This window comes from Alosa alosa, chromosome 14 (genome assembly GCF_017589495.1).
Source record: "Alosa alosa isolate M-15738 ecotype Scorff River chromosome 14, AALO_Geno_1.1, whole genome shotgun sequence".
NCBI lineage: Eukaryota > Metazoa > Chordata > Actinopteri > Clupeiformes > Clupeidae > Alosa > Alosa alosa.
This window is the reverse complement of record NC_063202.1, coordinates 15,213,534-15,233,705: the sequence shown is the minus strand read 5'-3', so window position 1 is coordinate 15,233,705 and position 20,172 is coordinate 15,213,534. Positions and strand designations below refer to the sequence as shown.

Genomic DNA, 20,172 nt, shown 5'->3' with positions numbered 1-20,172 from the left:
CTGCAAACAGACCATTTGTAGATTGGAAGGTTCCACCAGGATTTTAACGGTCAGGTAATAAAGTTTGGGACCACAGGTTGTCCCATAATTTGGGCTCCCCAGGTGTCTCGCGGGTTGGAAGGGATCCTGCGCGGACATTGCTGTGGGCCTGCTAGTGTTTTCCCTCCTGTCATTAAAGCTGACAGAAACAGAGGTTTGTTTTTAGAAGATCTGAGGATTTTGAATCATTCCATTACGCTTATGTACAGCTTTCAAAGCAGCATTGGAACAATTAGGATGCCATTACGCCAGAGGAACTCAAAGGACTTGGTTATGCAAATCACTATCCTCAGGCAGCAAGGAAATGGCAAGAGCTTTCTTTCCTCCTCTGTAGATGAGCTGCAGAATAAATGTCCATGCATGTTGTGCAGAGGGGAAGAGCACAGAGACATGCAGAGGGCAGATACCCACTAGATGAGATCAGCAAGTCCCCTCTCTCTTTAGTCAACTGCAACCCTCCTCAAACAGAGGTTTGCCATCATCAAAATCGAATTGGCTGCATGTGTTGCCACAGAATGGCTGAACTGCCCTGTGTTTTCTCCCTTTGACGTTCATTAACTGAGTATGACTTGTGCATTGTACAGTGGAACAAGAGGTGGCGATGAAGTCATTGGCCGTACCATAGAGGTGGGGGGGGGGGGGAGGGGGGTCAGAGTTCATCACTCATATACAGTCTCTTGTGTAGACGCATGAACACACTCTGTGTGCAGGGGAGTATAAAATTCTGTAATAGTATTCTTTGATGGGAGCAAAGCGAAACCTGGAGAAAGCATTAATGGTGCATGCAGATGTGAGCCACTGGAAAGTCTGGTATCGCAGCATTGGCAGCTGTTATCAGACTCTTGTGTTCTGACCCCGAATCTTTGGGCAGTGAACAGGCAATCAGTCTGGACAGTAGTGTCCTGAAAACACATTTGTGGTCTACCGGTAGCATAGAAGTTGACAGCTGTTTCCACCATTTTGTTCCATTCACTATTAATATTAAGTAAACCTTGTTGCTGAATGGGTCATTCAAGTTCAAATTACTATTGAAAGTTCCCAATAAATGTCAGAAAGGCTTTTTTTTATGAGTTCTCTAAACTGCATTTTATAACCACCAGGCATTCCTTCCCTGTGCCAATGAGCAGAGACATCCAGAAATACCACCCCCCAACCCCGCAGTCTTTTGGATGATGCGTGGAGAAGAATCTGTAGCCTATCTCTCTCTCGGGTTACGTCAGTGCAAATCAGTGGAAAGTCTGACTCCAGAACAGACTGTCAGCTCCCATATTATCTATCGCCTGTGTGGAGTCACCCAGCTCTAAACGCAACAGGCGCGACAGACCAACAGCAAAAGAGCCTGTAATCACTCTCTCTCACTCTTGATCACTCTGCCAGATGGCTCTTTAAAAAGATGGAAATTGGGAATGCAAACAATAAAAAACGATGGTGAGAAAGTGCAGAGCACAAGCCAAGCCGAGTGGAAACTCTCCTGCAGTAAAAGTCATTCGTTTATTCCTGATTTACAACACACACAACAAATTCCAGTGTTAGATACTATTTTTGTAGTCTAAATAAGCCTATTACTTTAGCATGGAGGAATTATTAAACAAATGAATTGAACAAAAGTACAAATGTCTTCCTGTGGTTTACTCAATTGTATCACATCTTCATATCGTTTACAATGGCTAGAGCATGTTTACGTTGGACTTATTGAGCCTGTCAAAACATTTCGTGTTGTTTCACCTCCAGTTTACAGGGATGCAAACAGAGAGAGCAATGCTCTCCATGAAAAGAATAAAATGAGTTTTTGTGCTGAAAACTGCACCAATTCGAAATCACGATGGTTAGAGAATGTTAAATATGTTCAATATCCCTAACGGAATGCATGTCTTCGCCAAAAATGACAAAATACGATGTTATATTAATAATGCAAATGAACGGCAAACTTTGAAATATAGTCTGAAATGAGATGTTATTATGACCGCTGTGCAGCGAAGGGTTAGTCAGATTGTTTTTGGTTTAGTCAGATTTTTTTTTTTTTTTTTTTTTTTTTTTTTTTTCCGCATGTCCAAATTTCCATCAAGGATTCCCGGGACACTGTAAGACCGGGGTACACGAAACTTGGTGGGCATGTAACCCCACATGGATAGCATGGAACCTCCTGTTTTCGTTTTGATCTGTAGCCCCCCCGCTGGACTGGACCCCCCGAAAGGAGGGTAGGGCAGACACAGTTTTCTGAGAATATCTCGAGAACCGTAGGGTTTAGGAGGACCATTTTTTTTTTGGATGTTGATCTCAAAGGGCCATGTCAACCCATTCCATAACCACTCATTTCATGTATAGCGCCACCTAGTTAAACACAAAAAAGTAAAAATGAGGTGTTGTAATCGCAGGTATCTGTGACCTAACATAGTCAAAACTGCACAAAAGTGTAGGATCATTATGACACCCTCTGAATGCACGCAAAGTTTAGGTGGAATTCCGTTCATGGGGGCCACACAATAAATTAATTTATGTTACTATACACCAACTGGCCTGTAGGTGGTCGGAGACAGTTTTCTGTGAATATCTCGAGAACCGTAGGGCCTAGGAGGTCCACCTTTTTTTGTATGTTGGTCTTGGGGGGCATGTCAACCTATCCCATTACCACTTATTTCATGTATAGCGCCACCTAGTTAAAAATTAAAAGGCAAAACATTAGGTGTTTTCATCACAATATCTCTGGCTGACATGGTCAAAACTGCACTAAATTGAAAGTGTAGGATCATTATGACACCCTCCGAATGCATGCCAAGTTTCGTGGACTTTTGTTCATGGGGGGCCTTACAATAAAATAATTTATGTGTACATTTAGTGACCGTACACCAACATGGATGCCTGGGACACTGAAAGACCGGGGTACACGAAACTTGGTGGGCATGTAACCCCACATGGAACCATCACTTTTCGTTTTGATCTGTAGCCCCCCCTGCTGGACTGGACCCCGGAAGGAGGGTAGGGCAGACACAGTTTTCTGAGAATATCTTGAGAACTGTAGGGTTTAGGAGGACCATTTTTTTTGGATGTTGATCTCAAGGGCCATGTCAACCCATTCCATAACCACTCATTTCATGTATAGCGCCACCTAGTTAAACACAAAAAGTAAAAATGAGGTGTTGTAATCGCAGGTATCTGTGACCTAACATAGTCAAAACTGCACAAAAGTGTAGGATCATTATGACACCCTCTGAATGCACGCAAAGTTTCGTGGAATTCCGTTCATGGGGGGCCACACAATAAATTAATTTATGTTACTATACACCAACTGGCCTGTAGGTGGCCGGAGACAGTTTTCTGTGAATATCTCGAGAACCGAGGGGCCTAGGAGGTCCACCTTTTTTTGTATGTTGGTCTTAAGGGGGCATGTCAACCTATCCCATTACCACTTATTTCATGTATAGCGCCACCTAGTTAAAAATTAAAAGGCAAAACATTAGGTGTTTTCATCACAATATCTCTGGCTGACATGGTCAAAACTGCACGAAATTGAAAGTGTAGGATCATTATGACACCCTCCGAATGCATGCCAAGTTTCGTGGACTTTTGTTCATGGGGGGCCTTACAATAAAATAATTTATGTGTACATTTAGTGACCGTACACCAACATGGATGCCTGGGACACTGAAAGACCGGGGTACACGAAACTTGGTGGGCATGTAACCCCACATGGAACCATCACTTTTCGTTTTGATCTGTAGCCCCCCCGCTGGACTGGACCCCCCGGAAGGAGGGTAGGGCAGACACAGTTTTCTGTAAATATCTTGAGAACTGTAGGGCCTAGGATGACCAATTTTTTGCGTATGTTTGCCTCCAGGGGTCATGTAAACCCATTGCATATGCACACATGTGCATAAACAGATACACACGCACACACATACATACACAGTAATCCTACGTATGACACATACTCACACAGTAGACATATATACGCATGCATGCACATGCACACACACAGGCACATAAACAGGCAAATGCACATGCACATGCACGCACACACACATAAACATAAACATGTACACGCACACATGCACACAATTCAAGAATTTCTCAGAATTATGAACAGGCAAGATGGGGGTGGGGTTGTATAAAATGTATATTACATGTGAAATCTATGAACTAATCATGTTTTGGTACTTGTTGTCTAGCAGATACCAGATGCCTTTCAGTGTGACTTATTTTTGTGGAAAACATGTGCTGGACTGGGCGGCGGTCATATTTTGTACCGCTCTGCGGTACATCTAGTTATCATTGAGACAACAGGGGTATACAAAAAAATCCTTGTAGCTTACAGCAGCCAACTATTTAGGTTTAGGTTAAATAGTATTTAGGTATTTAAGTTTATAATGTTGTGGACGGCCACCAAGCGTCTTCTGCCCTACGGCTGCGCGCGCATCTAGTTTTGTTGGTAAACGGGAAACCCGTGTATACTTACAAAAGTAATTGAAGCAATCCAGAGTTGGCTGTATGGGGTCATTTTCATCTGTTGTTCCTAGCCAGTTCTTAAAAAGGCCATGATGCGCATTGCAATATATAATGCAATGCAATACTTCTACACAATAATATTAAGCTGCTGTCTTTTTTCTATTTTCCTGCTTCTTAGGTGTGGAAAAAAGATACTATTAAAAACCGACAGTGTCCCAACAGATGATTTGGTTCTGATCATGTTACATTCTGACAGCCGGGAAGTTGATGAGCTCTCCATACGAGATAACAAGACAGGAGTCCTCGCCTGTGTAAACATGAATAAAGATGATCTCACCCCTGCAGATGACATGAGGGCTGAAATAATAACAGGTTTGTGAAAAATATTTAAAGAACATCTATTTTTCCCAGACAGTGTGAGTGTGTGTCGCACTACTGGGTTCCTCTTCATTTAATAATCTGGGCCAGAATGAAAGTGTTTGTGGAAGAATATTATTTACAGTTTTTCCGAACTCAACCACAGGTTCCAAACTGTGCACCTTTCAGACCTGTTTCCTATGTTTGTGTCCTGCGGGTGCTAGGTTTATGCCTGGATGTACACCAGAGCTGTGTAAACCTGCTGTGCAGAGTAATCGTTTCCATACATGCTGAAACATTTTAGGAACAGGCCAATTCATAAACAAGTGTTAAAAAAAAATCTCCCCTGTGTTGTGTGTGTGTGTGCACACACAACACTTGTGTATGTGTATGGATGTGTCTACACATGTGTTTGTGTGAGTGTGTGTGTGCATGCACACGCACGTCTTAGCTAATGATCTATCCAAACCTTTGGTGCAAACATCACAGTTTCTCTCTGTGGGTATATTTGATTTGCTGAAGTTTCAGTAAACTCTTCTGCTTCTGTGAGCCCGGGAATCAGACACATTCCCTGGCTAGTGCAGCAGGTCATCTGAGGAGCAGTGAGCTGAGAGGATCCCTTAAACAGATGACCCCTGCCAGATCAGCCAAATATTTCAGAGGCAGCTCAAAGGTTAAGCCTGATACCCCGTCTAGGTGAGTTTCATCACCAGGAAGATCAATCTAAAGGCTTCAAAGGGAGTTCAGACAACCTGGAGGATCAAGTGTGCTGTAAGTATGTTGGGGATGTGTGTTGGAGAAGCTTCTTGATTAAATAATGTGCTGTGTAGGTAGGGGAGAGGGGGGGGGGGCAGTGTACTACAAGTATGGTGAAGGGACTTACTATTGCAAGCAGAGTACTGTATGTATGATGTATGTGAGTGATGACAGTGAAGATGTGTGTGTGGGCGGGAGGGGAGTGGAGCAGTGACTGTGTGTGTGTGTGTGTGTGTAGTGTGTGTGTGGGTAGGTGGGGGCAGTGTGCTGGCAGTATGTAGAGGATGTGTGTTGGAGAAGATCCTGAAGAGAATGTGCTGTGTATGTAGGGAGGGGGGGGCAGTGTGCAGCAAGTATGTAGAGGAGACTTACTGTAGCAAGCAGTGTGCTGTATGTATGTGAGGTGATGACAGTGATGATGTAAGTGTGTGTGTTTTGTGTGTGTGTGTTGGGGATGGGGGGTGGGGTGGGGGTGGGCAGAAAGGCTAGGCAATCAAGGACATGGGTAGATAGATGGAGGAGAAATCAAAAATAATAAATAAAAAGTTCTATGGAGATGTGCAAAAGTTGGAGAAAGTCAGATGTGTGTGTGTGTGTGTGTGTGTGTGTGTGTGTGTGTGTGTGTGTGTGTGTGTGTGTTTTGACGTGTGATAAAATAAGAAAATAAATAAAAGGTCTGTAGCATAGGGAGAGGGATGTAAAAGTGCTAAAAGTCATGTAGGTGTGTGTGTGTGTGGGGGGGGGGGGGTCATGAGTGCTGAGGAGTGAATGAGTGCAAAGTCAGTATAGTGTGAATTCAGAGTTGGGAAATGTTTGAGAGTGCTGAGGAGTGAATGTGTGTTTAGTCAGTATAGTGTGAGTTCAGAGTTCGGATGGCCTGGGGATAAAAACTTCTCCTGAGTCTCTCAGTTCTGGTTTTGTGACTACATAGGCGTCTTCTTGATTTCAGCGGTAGGAATAATCCATTGTTAGGATGAGAAGAGTCCTTCAGAATCTTTTGGGCTCTTAGGAGTACTCTTCTGGAATAGATATCTTGTAGAGCAGGGAGTTGAGTTCTTATAGTACGTTCAGCTGAGCGCACTACTCTCTGCAGAGTACTACAATCTCTAACTGTGGAGTTCCCATACCAGGTGATGATGCTACCAGTTAGAACACTCTCAACCGCTGAAGTGTAGAAGGCCTTCATGATGGATGTCAAACATCTCTGGATTCAATCACAGGCTACTTCAGTGAGATGAGAGAGGGGGGGGGGCAAAAGGAGACAAGGGAATGATGTCAGTGCTGAAAGAGCTTGAAAGAGCCCGTGACTGACTTGAATGAAGCATTCGTCTTCTTTTCAGCGCCATAGAACAAAGTCACCCATTTTTAATTTCTCTTGGCCTTGTGCCACCTCGCTTTACAGTAAGCATGACTACTTTCCCCAGGAAATGTGATGTCACAGTGGCAAGAACACTTGCTAAATCTATGCCGAGGTATAATTTCAGGAATTCTGCATGAAAGAAGAAAAGAAACATTCATTCTGTGGACCACTGAGGCAACCATATTGATGATGTTTTTTTTCTTCTTTCCTTTTTCGCAAACCCTCTGGTGAGCCTCCTCGCTCTCTGTTTTCTTAGGATTGGTGTATCTTGGCACGTCCTGAACGACTCAGGTGTAAGCAGGAAAATGAGTCCCTCCCGTTTTAGCCTCAGAGAGAGTGTGCATGCCTTCCATATGCCCTAAGCATCTTAGTGCCGAGTCTGGCGTGGGCACAGGCGCAGGCGCAGACAGAGGTGGAGCGGAGCCGCTGGCGTAATGGTTGGCGCGCTGAGCACGGAGAATAGCTGTGGTGGCATTAAACCGCGTTGCCATCTGCCAGGGCGCCGGCCACAAGGGGCAGAGCTATCCCTCCAGCGTCGGCAGCCCCATAAATGCCCTCATTGTGTCTCCGCACTGCAGCCCCTACAGGCCACGGCTGCACTGGCGCAAACACGGAGCCGCCAGGCCAATGAACGTCTGCTCATTTACATGATGGCTCGCCACGGCTGTGGGAGCTACACTGATGAAACATCTATTCATCGTGGGTTCAGTGCTGTTAAAAGAGCCTGACACCACACTGCCCTATATTTCCTATTGCACAGTTAGGGCTAAGGCATGGGCAGACGGACTACATGGTGTAAAACACACTTTACTTGTTTAAGCAGCATGGAGTGTTGGATAAGTAAACAAATTTGTCCTCGGCTTTCTCCAGGCTAGAAATGCAGTTTGTTATTAAGATGTTATAGGAGAGCAGGTCATTTTGAGAGTTTGAGGGCTGAATGGACAGTCTGTGTGTTCTCACTCTCAGCTGGGTCAGTGTTGCAATGCTGATCCCCTTGGAAGCTCTTTTACCGATACATGTACTGTAAATGTATCTAACCCTGTACACTAGGGGTGTGAAGGTACACACATTTGTACCGAACCGTTTAGGTACAGGATGCTAGTTTCAATATAGTTGTACCAAATGCAGTCTTTAATAGTACAGTAATCAACAGGATGCTTTTTTGCTTGCAGACCATATTTCAAATTCGAGTTCCCACACAAATATTAAGTGGTGGACCATATGTCAGTGTAGTCAATTAACCAGTGATGGTGGGGGTACGATAGCCTGTGATGATGGAGGTGAGTGTTGCACTGGTATTGAGGGGGTGTGAGGGTGGGGGCTGGGGGATGGTGGACAGACCACCGCCATTGGAGCTGGAGCAGGGCAGTCAAACCTGTTGTAGAGGTCCCCCTCCACAGAGCTGCTGTTCTTCTTCAGGCCAGTGATAACCTTCATGCAGTCCCATGTCTGCAAATTAACCAAACATATCTGAAAATTAACCAAACTGTGACTTCAAAACCGAGGTACACACTGAACCGTGGCCAGCTCTGCTTTGAATGTGGGCCAGGACTTTAGCCTCCTGTTGTAGACGAGTGTGTGGATGAGAACTGTGCCTCTGGGCCACATGAGTCAGTCTGTGGGTGATGAGACGTGGTGGAGTCACCTGCCTGTCTGCAGAGCTTACATTCCAATACTAGCCCAGAACAACTGCTGTCATGATGCCAGTTGCCACATTGGCAGAGGAGTCGTGAATTGATTGAGCATGCACTACTGGAGACGGCTCTGTTTATTTGTTGATCATTTGTTACCCAGTAACATTACATAGCATTCTGCTTTATTTCAACCTCTTATATTTATAACATCTATTTATTTTACACACATCTGAGTTTGCACCCATTGTGTCTGTCATCGCTGGCATATAAATGTTCCCACTCTCATTACAAGCCCTGTGTAATCCTCAGATCTCCCTATGATCCAGTGGACTTCGAAAATAGGCCTTAATGTTGATGCAAACACAAATAAAGATGATGTCAGATGCTTCTTATTTTACTTGTGGTGGTGAGTTGTTGTTGCGTGCTGTCGTTTTGTTAGTTCTTCAAAGCGGAGAGAGCCAGGCTGGATTAGGCTAAGGCTCTAACGGTGCAGCGGTTTCCCCTGCCCAGAAAAAGCAGTGAAGGGTGTGAGTCACAGCCTAAATCTTTAATATGACACTAAAAAAGTCACACTAAAAAAGAACAGAAATCACCACATGTAATGGGAACATGGAGCACAGAAAGCCTAAAAAACTCACATACTTATGACAGATGTAGTAAGTTATTAACACCTCATTTGGTGAAGAGGACCCCACCCAAAAGTAAAGTTCTGTGAAGCTAAAATAACTGAGCTCAGCACAGAAGTAGATCGCGAATGATCACATCCGCTGGGCTGGGAGAGGTTACATCTTACAAATGTTCAGCCGTTGCACGAGCATGCACTCTCCCCATGGAAACTGTACGAGAAAGTGTGCGTGTGTGTGTGTGTGGGGGAGGGGGGTTGTTGTATGTATGTGTATGATTGTGTGTGTCTTTCTTTCTCTCTCTCTCTCTCTCTCTCTCTCTCTCTGTGTGTGTGTAGTTGAGTTTGTATATGCATGACGGATTTCCTTGACTGTTGGATTGCAGCAGCATATCCTGGCCCTCAGTACATCCATGTGAGCTCCCCAAAGGCAGCCCAAAGAGTTGGAGCGGGGCCTTAGATGTCTGTGGGATGACGGTAAACGGCCAACAACACTTGTCCAAGTGACCCAGTTTTCTCCACCACTGGAAGAGAGGCTGCTCGCAGAGGCACGGAATCTGATCAAGGGGCTTGTGGTGTGTCAGTTTGGTTATTGAGAAGCATCTTTGTGATCAATCTTCTTCTCCCTCAGCTAGCTGCGTCCAGAGAGCTGTCTTCTTGTGTGCTCTAGATTTTATCCTGGCCTGGCTGTCCCTGTAGCATCCATCAGCATAGATAAAGGCAGCCTGGGAGAGACAACCATGCGTCATGTCTGAAGTAGGAATCTGTGTGTGTGTGTGTGTGTGTGTGAGAGAGAGAGAGAGAAAGATTGTTTTTGTAAGTGTGTATCTTCCTTTGTCTTTCTTTCCTTCACTCTCTCTTTCCATCCCTCCATCTCTTTCTCTCTCTGAGCCGTTGCTGTGCTGTAGGCTGTGGCCATCCCATAATAGGCTCTGAGGCGTTGCTGTGCTGTAGGCTGTGGCCATCTCATAATAGGCTCTGAGGCGTTGCTATGCTGTAGGCTGTGGTCACCCTGTAAGCTCTGAGACTGGTCAGTCCACCTGTGTGTTTCTCATTCCGAAACAGCCACAGAAATGTGTAGATGTCCGCTCTCATACACCCAAGAAAAAATATTCCTCTCAAAGCAACACAATGTAGCTCTTATACCTTAAAATAACGACTTCAAACTCCCAATCCATTAACTAAAAGTGTTCATTTTTAATTCCACCACAAGGTGAAACTATCTGCAAACTGTAAAATCGTCCCCATGGAATTATAAGGTTCTTTCTGCATTCTGAGTAGTTCTGAAATATTGAGCTTCAAAGTTTTAGAATTCCATAGTGTTATATTGATATGTGGAACAGGCCTCTTTAGATGTCCAAAAATACATACAACTTCAAAAAACACCCCACATCACCTTATGAAGTTGTCATAGAATAGAAATAGGGCAATAACTCGATTTTGACAAAAATGTCAGATAGAACTTTAAAATTCAAAGGGGGCAAAATGACAAAAGATGCTCAGTGTTATGTTACAACATGCACAGACAGTTCAACTGAAGGTTGATTCGTATATTCAGTGAGCACAGCAACATCCTGAACTTGACAGACAGCAACTGAAAATCCATGCTTTAATAAGGCCCCTCTAAAAGTCAAACCATAACATTTAATAACATCCACAGTTTGCGTAGTATTTGGATAACGCAGGAACAGCTGTTAAGATGATTACAGCAGCGCTGGAAAAATGGCCGTAGGAAAATGGGAGAGGAGAGACCTTGGAGGTTCAATTCTCTGGGTTAGCCAGCACATGTCTGACCACAGACTGGTCCATAGATCCTCTGATCTGGCTCAGGCTCTGTGAATCATCTCTTGCATAACTTCTTCGCAGGGTGTTTGGTTTCACCCATGATACCCAGGTGAACTGCAAAACTTCTCTAATGTCAATGTAGCTATACTGTCAGTGTTCCATCATATACAACAAAGATTGTCTTAAAAGACGTGACATTTTTTTAGATGTGAGAATTTCAGTTTTCAAGTCAATTCAATTTAATTAAATTTGTGTGATAACAACACCTAAGGTTTTAATATAAAATTGATATTAGGAGAAATAAATATGACACACTTTGTTCTGAGATGAAATTCAGTTCCAACATTAAGGCCACAAATTAACTTGACATATGACTATGACTCTTAACATTAACCAACAAAACTTAATAGCTGTCTTAAGCAGGACATATTTTAGGCATCAGTAAGCATTACAGACACCCTAGAAGTCCTGCATAACCACATGGGTCTCCTGAAGTTGCGTCTTTATGGTTTCGGCCTGGTTAGACTGTCTCTGCAACTCTAGTCCCTCGTGCTGTGAATTGTGCCAATAAGCCAATAAAGCCAATAAAGCGCTTATGATTTGGAATTTTGGGTGGAAAACCATGAACACAACACATCACAAGTAGACTGATGAATGTGACAAGGCTGACAAAGTCTAAGATGATGACTGGGCCACGGCGTAGGAAATGTCTTCATGCTGAAACGATGTTCCAAGGAGTGTCATATAACATTGTTCTTTTTTTTTCTGTACGGCATACAAAATGGACTCACTTAAACCAAGTAACATGCCAGCAGAGTGCTTTTGGCCAGTTGTTTAAGTAACTTAAGTACATAATTATCATAGTTGCCTGCCATTCCTCTACAGTAGGTTACCTAGATCAGCTGCTGCCTGCCTTCTCAGTCACACATGTCCATAGGCTCTTCTGTAGGTCTGCAAATGTCTAATTTACGCAGCAAACTACTGGGGAAAATGAACTGCTTTAATATGTGGCTTATTCAAAATCATTGACCTTCCCATTAGAATGATGTGGAGAATAAGGCTTAGGAAGTTGAAGATTATAGGAAAATCTTCTACAGTTCCTCTTCACTTTGGTCCGTCCTGTGCAACTGCTGGGCTTTGTGTTGATGAGATCAGAACAGTTTTGTCCTGCAGCTTTACGGTCCAGCCCACGGGCACTATTTCTTCATCCTCCAGAAGCAGTTTACAGCTCCATTTAACTTCATTCATTACAGCAAAATTAGCTGGAAAACACAAAGTGTCTCGGTGGGCATGTAAACTCTTAGATGCATGGAGCGAGCAAAGCAGCAAGCCCAAAGAGACCACAGACTTTACAAGGCTTGAATGAGCGCATAACATGCATGTGATGTTGGCTTGTATTTAAAAGGAAAGTTTCCAGTGAAGGCCAGAGCAATGCCCATATTAATGGTTACGTTACATCATCCTTGCCCTTGGCATTACTTACAGAGACAATCAGAGCTTGACAGACACAGCTGGAAATGTTCGTTGCAATTGTGATAATCAAGTTGGAATTGATTGTAGGGATTTGTACAAATGGTCAAATGTAGACAATTATCTGTTTGAAACTATGGGCACAGAACAGGCATAGCAGAAGAACACTAGAAAGTAGATTAACTTGAAGATATAAACATATTTTGTGGTCATTGTTTATGAGTCTTAAAAAGTGTAACATATATTTGCTTTAGGGGCAGGGACTCAACCACTCTAAAGCATCTTCAATGATAGATGTCAGAGGGCCCCCTCATGGCTAAAAATGGTAGTACCTTCATGTGTGAAGGTTCATACAGTAGAATTGGATGTGGTTCAAAGATTGATATATACAAATCTGTACATTATATTCCCAATTTTGTCCGTCTGTCAACATGTTTTATGGGTCTTCAAGGGTTATCATATGCGATTTTACACAGACTTTTTAAACAAAAATGAGCAATCCTGCCTATAGTCATCCAACCACACCAATTTGTATTGCATACTTGTAAAACAAAAGTACTTGTGTCTAAAATGAAAGGTAGAAGAGGATATTATATATATATATATATATATATATATATTAGCTTAATGAATATCAGTCTGTTTAGTGTCCTTTATCATCAGGATAGTCTTATCGATTAAACCGTCAGACAAATCCATGAACAGCCTTATACTCTTCCTTGGGGTCAATGTGAGATCAGGTCCATGAGAACTGTAGAGTTATGCAATGACGTATTCAGTTAAAACACACCCCTTATTGTACTGTAGTCATATTATATCATCCATTTGTTTCGGTCTGATGAATGCTTGACATTCATGTCACTAATCTAGGGTTAGGTTTTAGGGGTTGGGTTGGTGGAAGGGTTTAGCCATAGCCTACTGTCACAACCAGTTTCCATCGGTACATGGGGTCTTCATGGTAGAGGGGTGAGATTGAGAGAAAGTGAGATTGAGAGAAAGTGGAAATGGAGAGGGATGCAAGGGGCTTGGAATGTGTGGGGGAGAAGGGGAGAGGCAAGAGAAACAGCTGCTGCAGGGTAAAGGCCTTAGGCCAAGTGCTATAAAATGGGGTTAGTAAATGATAAAATCACCAAAGGAAAAGTGTTGAAAAGGCAAGGGTTCAGCTAGATTATCAAACTAATGTGATAAGATCAATTAATGTGATCAATTAATCGTAGGGTTACAGTTAATCTACATTATCAGAATAATATTCTAAAATAATCAATTAATTTAAATTTTATTTCAGTTTGTAACAGACATAAGGAATTAATGTCCAGGCTTTCTGGATTCTTCATGCTTGATTAAGTTTCTGCTGTGTTTTCAAGGAACATGTAAAGTGTTTGAATGACTTGGCTCTTTTTACATTACATTACATTACATTTAGCAGACACTTCTTAACCAAAGTTGACCAAACTCTTGAAACCCTACTTTGCACAGTCATGCTTAAAGTGAAACAATAACAAGAGGCTCCCTAGTGACGCAAAGAGCTGTCATCCATGTAAAAATAACCCTATGTCTTTTGTTTCTTGATGTTGCCCTGAGATACCAGCTAGAGGAAAGTGGATCGGTTTCACCACGCACCCTCCACTGCCACCCCACGTTACCAGGACAACAGAGGTGGAATCCCCAGAGGTCCTGCCGTCAGGGGCTTTTGCTATCCAGCACGTTACGAACGATCTCGGACGTGCTAAACTCGGTCTTATTTGAGGATTCCTGAAATTTGGGCTTGTGAGAGAGGGAATATTTTTGTCCATTCTGCCACTGTGTCGCAGTTGTTCCTGAACGGTGTTTCAGGGGGCAGGGCCAACAGGTGCACTTTCAGGTAAGGCCGGTTCCCAGATGCACTGCACAAAGCTGACCAGCGCCCTCCTCTTCCGCTTACCTGGTGTCCTGTTCGCCGTCTCTTAAATTGGAACAGCTTTCGGCATCACCAGTTCCTCTTTCCAGCACCACACCGGTTGTACATTAAGAGCACAAAGGTATGTTGTTCATGTTCAATTCATTCTGTTTACTGCATGGGTATATTTTATTTGTCTGTTTCTGTGACTATGTAATACTCATATAAGATATGTACAAAACATGTCATTGAATATTCTCTAATTACATGTGATGGTAAAACAGGAGACATCAATATAGTGAGTTAATATAGTTATATAGTGTTGAAGAATGACTTCAGGCATCTTTTGTTGTGTTTAAATATGTACTTGGGTAGAGGCTTTATTATTGGATCAGTGGCCATAAGAGCTTCTGTTTTGTTTCCAAACTAAAAGCATAACTCTGGACTCACTGGACCAAAGAGAATGAAAACACGTCTATCTTCACCTTGGCCGCGATTCTCTCTTCCCATTGGTCCTTTGTTTTAGTTTTGTCCTGTTCAACCAGAAGGACAACTTAGAGAGAATGCATAACTGAAATGTCTGTGGAATCACACACCCTAGGTGTGTCATTGCTAATTCCAAATCTTGTCTGTCTTGATGATGACATCAACGAGTCTGAGCAGCTCTAACACATCAGAAATGAAGAGATAACTAGTCATATTTCTTTGATGTGTGTGGGGAAATAGTACAGTGTATGGATATCCATTAAAAACCAATAGTATACATTATTGTGCATTTTTATGTTGACAGTTTATACTTTTTTGTTCTTGTTTCTTTAATGTAGTCACAAATGCTATCCATATCTAAAGGACAAGAAAATACTCACTCTCATGCATCATACTAAAATTGAGTCATGCCCATATTGGAAGTCAGTTATATGAAGGGAATGCTCTTATGGTGTATTTTTAATCTCTTCCAGCAGAGAAAACAGACATGACACAAAGGCTGGACTTGGTTTTGGCTCTGTGTCTGATTCTTCAGAGCTTCTGTGGGGTTTCACTTCAGGATCCCTCAGAGTTTGAAGGTGGACTTAATGACGACTATTTGGATGAATACATTACTCAGGTCCCCGTAGTTGGTTTGAATGACGTGGGAGAGGCAGAGAATGATCGCCCTGGTGAAGGTGGCTTGGCCCTTGGATCTATGATGTACAGTGGCGTGGAGGACTCCCAGACGAACGTCTCCGTCCCAACCCTGAGTGGGATTGAAGGAGAGGAGCCCTCAGCCTCCTCAGACATCATCGTGACCCTTTCACCAATGCTCCGGTCAGATGACTCTCTTGATGTCACCGTGGAGGAGGACGCATCTGTGGATTTGCCCAGTACCACACCAGAACCAGAAATGGGATTTAATCCCAGTATGTTCAGAGATGGCAATTCATCGTCAGTGAGTAATGAGACAAGTGATGCCAATGCCACACCAGAACCAGTAATGGGATTTAATGCCAGTATGTGGAGAGAAGGCGATTCATTGCCAGAGACAAACAGCACAGTCAGCACTGGTACTGACGCTAACAGCACAGCCATCACTGGTACTGACACTAACAGCACAGACATCACTGGTACAGACACTAACAGCACAGACGTCATCAATCCATCATCAGGGACCAACAGCTCAAATGCCAACCCAGGACCCACTAACCCCCCTGGGGTAAATGTCACCATGGGCGGCCTAAATCCTGCTACTGAAAATCCAGCAGAAAACACGCCTGAGCCAACAGCAGAAAATATTCCAGCGTCTACAGCAGAGAAAATTCCCGAACCTACGGCAGAATATATTCCCGCAACTACGGCAGAGAGTATTCCTGAACCTACACCAGAAGTCATTCCAGACGACACAGCTCCTCCAAGTGGAAATGACACAGCTTTGGCTAAAGCTGCAGCCGGGGCCAATGCTGAACAAGGTGAGAGAGCTGCTCTGAGGCTACTCCTCATTCTGAGCGGAGTAGACCCTGTCACTACTTTAGCTCTAAGATCAAACCAAACGATGCCAATATTTAACACCATTAACAGTACATTCAGTCATAATGCTCTCTGATGAACAAGAATAGTGTATGATGTATGTAAGAATAATGTTGGGCAGCCGTGGAGGGTTGCCGGTTTGAACCCAGACCAGTAGGCACGGCTGAAGTGCCCTTGAGCAAGGCACCTAACCCCTCACTGCTCCCCGAGCGCCGCTGTTGATGCAGGCAGCTCACTGCGCCGGGATTAGTGTGTGCTTCACCTCACTGTGTGTACACTGTGTGCTGTGTGTGTTTCACTAATTCACGGATTGGGATAAACGCAGAGACCAAATTTCTCTCACGGGATCAAAAGAGTATATATACTTATACGTATACTTAATAAAGCAGCCATTTTGGGTGTGTTGTCTCACTGGAGGATGAGGCCTCCTGGCCTAACCCCTTTCCTCATTGTGACCCGTGGTTCCATTGTTCCATGATGGTTAAGAAAAGCCACGTCACCATCATCCTCTCAGAAGTCAAATGAAACATGACTTTCCTTCATTCAGTGTATGAGTTAACCTACATAGGAGTTTCACTTTACATAGAGATCCAGTCTTTTCAGCTCCACTGGATGGAATACAATTACAAACAGTAACTGCCCCTGTTGTGGGCAAAGGCTTCTTTTATATACACCTCTCACTGGACAATGGGGCCTGTGTTCCCATCCCTGGAGCTGGGAGGGGCAATTTCCTGAGGTCAGCAACAGACCCAGGCAAGAGTGCTGAACAGGGATCAGGCTAGTTGCTAACAACAGTGCCTGAGGACTATAGCAGAATGGGATATTACAGCAGTTTTTAGAATACCTAAAATGGTGGTCTGGTTGATGCACAGTTAGACTGATGGTACAGAACCTCTCATCAAAAGATATAGTATAAGGATGGCATAGAAAGTTGTATTCACTGTGCTAAAAACTACTCATCCATACAAAACGATGAAATCCTTTTCTAGTTTTAGGAAAATAGGTAATGTACTGTTATAGTATCTGTTATAGAACCACACTGTTGAGTGAATCTCACAAAGCCTGTCAAACTGACATCAAAATATTATCTACCTCATTTGATTGATTTTTTTAATTTTAGTGACTAAATATAATGTGAACTTTTATTTATTTATTAAGTATTATTGTAAAACAATTTAATATAACTTTATTTCAATGTTATGGTAGCATGATCCAGAATAATTCTTGCTTCATATATTTTGAATTAATTAACTCTAATTACCAAAATACCACAGCATATCAGTAATGATAATCACAGTGTAACAGAATAAAGATTCTATGACATTAACACAAGTATCATGATGTGAGAGAAGACAGAACAACTGAACTTGATTCCATTTTAATGCTAATAAAAAACGTCTGTTTTCGGAGACTAGGACCCGGACACTGCAGTTTAATGAGAATCACCCCGTTGTAATGATTGAAAAATATTTTTAATAGCCACTGCATTGTTATTCATAATGGTGTTTACCCTCAAAGGTGTGGACTCAGGAACTCAGAGCACAAACAATGGAAGAGCATGGGGTGTGATCCTGGGCCTCGCAGTGACTGTGGGAATCGTGGGTCTGGTCATGTACGTCTTACTGAAAAGAAAAGAGCGTCTGAACTTCTCACACAGTAAACTGGTTGAGGAAGCACCTGCAGATCCAGGTAAGAGCAAGTTAGTGCTGATTAGGACATGGAGTAACACAGAGTAACCCACAAATCGATACCTTTGTGATACTTGGACTTGGATTAACGATAATACAGTAACAACAGTGATTCTGTGATACTCAATACCTACATAGAAAATCATACAATTCATCACAGTATCTGTGTGATGTGTAACTGAAGAAGAAAAATCCCCCCTAAATAGGCAAAAATAATGAATTTGATGTACAGCATAGTGTATTGATAACTTTTAAGAATTTTAATATTTTGCCCCACCCCTAATATTGCAGATACTTTCAGTAAATTTAAGTTGATTATGACACAAACAACAGTAAGATGATGTGAGACTCGAGTTATATTTACTGAATATTTTTCTTTTTTGTAGTTCTCAGATTGGACAACGGTGAGCCACTGGACTTGAAATATGATGGGTTTGGATACTATAATCCTTCCCTCCAAGGAGATGACATTCAAATGTCTAACTTCCCATCTGGCCGTCCACGCTGATGTCTTCTGTCCTGTGCCATCTCGCCCGAGCTCTGACTTTTGTTGTTTGCACCTCCACCACCAGATGAAATTCCATCTGAAACAGCACATGAAGATTACTGTACAAATTATGTAGATAAAATTGCCAAATAGCCTCACATTAAATATTCTATACTTTTCTATAATGAGCTGCTGTATTATGAACCTGTTCCGTTGATTTTCATCCTTATTTAGCTTACTTAGTGTATGTTTCTTTTACAGAAGGATATGTGAAGGGTAGACTACTATATAAAGAGAAATCCTAGGTGTATAGTAATTGAAATGTTCTATTTTTAATATATATTTAGTATTTAAAAATATAAAGTGATTATATATAAATAATTTTAAAGTTTAAAGTTTAAAACTTATTATTGAAATAAAATGAATGATGACTGTCTACCACTTCACCTTCATCAGCTTTTCACTTTTCAGAGACATGAAATGTTGGTCACCCTTAACTTAAACACAAATGTATCTTGTGGACAGTGTATACATAGGCTAAATGGAAAACATGCTGACAATTACATGCAATACCTTACACACACAAGTAACACCTAAGTACAGTAGGCCTATGTAGGAAAAAAAGAAGCTACTAAAGAAAAGTTATGATCTAAGTATAACATGTCAGTAAGCCTATGTGTCCCTTAGCCACTGCTTTGGCAACAATTTTCTCATAAGGTTTATTCAATTCTGTCAGGCCACTTTTGAAGTAGTAAAACTACTCGCAAATCCAAAAAGTAATAAGCCATGTACAATCACACACCTTTAAAAAATGAGTGCACTGCTCATCCTCGCAACATAAAGTCCAGTGTTCAACAGAGGTGGACGAAGTACACAATTCCTTTACTTAAGTGAAAGTATAGATACACCTTGTCAAATATTACTCCAATACAAGTGAAAGTTGCAAAGTCAGATTTTTACTTAAGTTGAATTACAGAAGTACCTGCTTTTAAAAATACTTAAGTATTCAGAAGTACGAGTAGGCCTATTTATCATTTTTAATGTATTGTAATGTGTAATGTTTATTTGGTCATACAGTAATAGGGTATCCATCATTTGTTCAGTCATACATCCAACAAAAACATTTTACCTATTGTCATAACTTTACAACTGTTCAAATGGATGCAATAATATAATTTAAATCATTATTCATTCTCTATTCACAAATCTAAAAACATTTTAACTGCCCAATACAAAGATTAACTACTCAATTTTGAGTAGATGTACGCTAAAGATCTAGCTATGTGGTGATTGTCTAATTTCATTTCAATTTCACAATGATTATGGAGGATAACCTGGTTAACACCAAACCACGTCTCAATTGCAAACAGGTCTGGCAAGCTATGGATGGTGTTCTGATGAAGAATCTATTGCAAACAGGTTTGTGTAGTTCTTCCAAGCTACATTGAGGATGTTTGGATGAAGAATCTATTGCAAACAGGTTTGTGTAGTTCTCCAGGCTACATGGAGGATGTTCTGATGAAATATATATTGCAAACAGTTGTGTAGTTCTCCCACATGGAGGATGTACTGATGAAGAATCTATTGTCGCCATACCTCAGCCAATTTCAAATTGGACTGTTGAAAAAAATTAACTTCAAGATGGTCAATCACA

At 42.1% G+C, this 20,172-nt stretch overlaps 1 protein-coding gene across 2 annotated transcripts; it reads left to right on the top strand.

Annotated features, from left to right (window-relative positions):
• Positions 1 to 13,516: 13,516 nt before the first annotated feature.
• Positions 13,517 to 18,964, top strand: muc15 (mucin 15, cell surface associated). 2 transcript variants are annotated; one of them, XM_048262877.1, is made up of 4 exons: positions 13,517 to 14,484; positions 15,302 to 16,285; positions 17,862 to 18,032; positions 18,418 to 18,964. In XM_048262877.1, exons 2-4 carry the CDS (start codon positions 15,316 to 15,318, stop codon positions 18,537 to 18,539), a joined length of 1,263 nt encoding a protein of 420 aa, XP_048118834.1. In that variant the 5' UTR covers positions 13,517 to 14,484; positions 15,302 to 15,315; the 3' UTR covers positions 18,540 to 18,964. The 2 variants fall into 2 exon arrangements, with proteins under 2 accessions (XP_048118834.1, XP_048118836.1); XM_048262879.1 differs by having other exon boundaries at positions 14,061 to 14,484; positions 15,305 to 16,285.
• Positions 18,965 to 20,172: the final 1,208 nt, after the last annotated feature.